We start from the raw sequence: 2128 nt of genomic DNA, 5'->3' as shown, positions 1-2128 counted from the left end.
CAGCTACCCAGTTGCTTAAACTTGCCCACAAGTACAGGCCAGAGACCAAGCAGGAAAAGAAGCAGAGGCTGCTGGCCCGCGCTGAGAAGAAAGCTGCCGGCAAAGGGGATGTCCCGACTAAGAGACCACCTGTCCTTCGAGCGGGTAAGTGGACCCCTGGGAAAGGAGGGGTGGTGGGGCAGGCTGTGCGGTGATGTCTGAATTTCTTCACCTGAGAGCACTGTGGAGAGTGAAATCGAGCTTTTTAACCCTGAGTCACAGCTTTGTGAAACTGCTTTTGTGACTCTAGCAGCCCAAGCAAGCACTCAGGCAAAGTGGTTGTATGTTGTGTATTCCAGGCGTCAATACAGTCACCACTTTGGTAGAGAACAAGAAGGCTCAGCTGGTGGTGATTGCCCACGATGTAGACCCCATTGAGGTAGGTCTGGTGGTTTAAGCATCAAGTGCAGTACTGCCAGGGTCCTGTGGGAGGGTGGGGTCGGTTTTGTGAGTTGAAGATAAGGAATCCATTTGTGTGGCTCTTGCAATGATGTGAATCTTTGACTGAAGTGCTTTGATGTGCAATCACATGAGCTTTTTAACCCTGAGCATTTGCCACAAAGTAGCGGGGTAGCTGGCTACTGCTTCTGCTCCCAAACACATAACTTATCCTTGTTTCTAGCTGGTGGTCTTCCTGCCTGCTCTGTGTCGCAAGATGGGGGTCCCCTACTGCATCATCAAGGGAAAGGCCAGGCTGGGGCGGCTGGTCCATAGGAAGACGTGCACCACTGTTGCCTTCACACAGGTTAACTCGTGAGTATTTGGGCTTGTCCTTAAGCTTCCCTTACCCTCCCAGGTTTTGGACCATTTGCCAATGATGGTTAAGAATTTCTTCACCTGAATCAGCCGTGTGGTCATTCTGTGTCTGAGGCAAAAAAGAAAATAAGATGCTTGTAACAGAAAAATTATTCCTGTGTCTGCTTCCTAGAGTAACAAAGCCTTTCTCCCTTCCTTGCCAGGGAAGACAAGGGTGCTCTGGCCAAGCTGGTGGAAGCTATTAGGACCAATTACAACGACAGATATGATGAGGTGAGCAGTTCTATACAGAGCATGGGATTGGTTGTGCTTTTAGCAGTCGGATTTGAATTGCCCACTTGGAGTCAGTGAATATAGGACGTTAGCTGATGTGTGCTTGTATTAGAGGACAGGCCGAACTGACGTGTTACATCTGTATTTCAGATCCGCCGCCACTGGGGAGGCAACGTCCTGGGTCCTAAATCTGTGGCTAGAATTGCCAAGCTGGAAAAGGCAAAGGCCAAAGAACTCGCCACTAAACTGGGTTAAATGTACTGCTGAGTTTTCTGTACATAAATATAATTATAAAACTTCCAAAAAAAAAAAAAGAAGGTGGAGGCTTAGAAGGTACCCATCAGAAAGTGCAGAGCTGAAACATGACCCAACTCCTACCTCAGTACTCTCCCCATAACTCCTCAGCTGCCCACATCATGGCCTGCCACACTGTCTGAGCCTGTGGACTGAACAGGTCAGAGGGAGCCTGTGCTGTCACTTAACTCATGGCCCTATCCTGGCCATCCTCATGACCCACTTAACTAAGGATTCCCAACATCCTGATGCCCACATCTTCGTCTGGGGCAAGGATATAATTTCCCTGATTCAGGTTGGCCTGGGCATTCCCTGACCCAGGGTTCCACACGGGGCGGTAATAGCGAGCACAGGACACTGCACGCGATGGAAGAGCTGCTGTCTTTCAGGTTATTATTGAGCCCCCAGCTGAATCTAGTAGAAGATAGCTGCGGTTCCAGCATCAGCTAAGCAGATGGTACCATCACCTCTCCCCCCTTTGACTCCACTTAGCCTGGATCTCTATCCTGGTGCACATGCCACCCCCCCATGACTCCCTGAGGTCTCCATGGGCTCTGGCTGGCGTTTCAGGGAGGCCATCCTTATGGCGGGACTGGGCTCCGGCTTTGTTGTCACATTCGGGTTTTCTGTTTGGGTACAGCAAAGACTTTGAGGAGATAAACAGAGATCATTTTACACCTTTTATATTATGACAGATACATACTGCAAAACACTGCTGCTTCCAAAATGTTTGGGTTGCAGAGCAGCGAAGAATTAACAGCCAGGC

At 49.6% G+C, this 2128-nt stretch overlaps 1 protein-coding gene and 3 non-coding genes across 4 annotated transcripts in view; all 4 read left to right on the top strand.

The window, feature by feature from the left end:
- The window catches only part of LOC101983858 (60S ribosomal protein L7a-like), a 1712-nt gene extending 345 nt beyond the window's left edge, over nucleotides 1-1367 (top strand). The window contains exons 2-6 of the mRNA XM_005347276.2: nucleotides 1-144; nucleotides 339-418; nucleotides 662-792; nucleotides 999-1068; nucleotides 1219-1367. The exon at nucleotides 1-144 is cut by the window's left edge and continues 41 nt beyond it. Of these exons, the coding sequence (XP_005347333.1) occupies nucleotides 1-144; nucleotides 339-418; nucleotides 662-792; nucleotides 999-1068; nucleotides 1219-1323 (530 nt within the window). The 3' untranslated portion in view covers nucleotides 1324-1367. The remainder of the gene's footprint in view (nucleotides 145-338; nucleotides 419-661; nucleotides 793-998; nucleotides 1069-1218) is intronic.
- LOC113456102 lies at nucleotides 186-260 on the top strand. The gene has a single exon (XR_003376974.1). It is a non-coding gene; the product is annotated as a small nucleolar RNA SNORD36 (small nucleolar RNA).
- On the top strand, nucleotides 522-592 carry LOC113456103. Its single transcript, XR_003376975.1, has one exon. It is a non-coding gene; the product is annotated as a small nucleolar RNA SNORD36 (small nucleolar RNA).
- Nucleotides 848-914, top strand: LOC113456104. The gene has a single exon (XR_003376976.1). It is a non-coding gene; the product is annotated as a small nucleolar RNA SNORD36 (small nucleolar RNA).
- Nucleotides 1368-2128: the final 761 nt, after the last annotated feature.

Source organism: Microtus ochrogaster, chromosome 5, assembly GCF_000317375.1.
Source record: "Microtus ochrogaster isolate Prairie Vole_2 chromosome 5, MicOch1.0, whole genome shotgun sequence".
In the NCBI taxonomy this organism is placed as follows: Eukaryota; Metazoa; Chordata; class Mammalia; order Rodentia; family Cricetidae; genus Microtus; species Microtus ochrogaster.
This window is presented reverse-complemented; position numbering and strand designations above follow the sequence as displayed.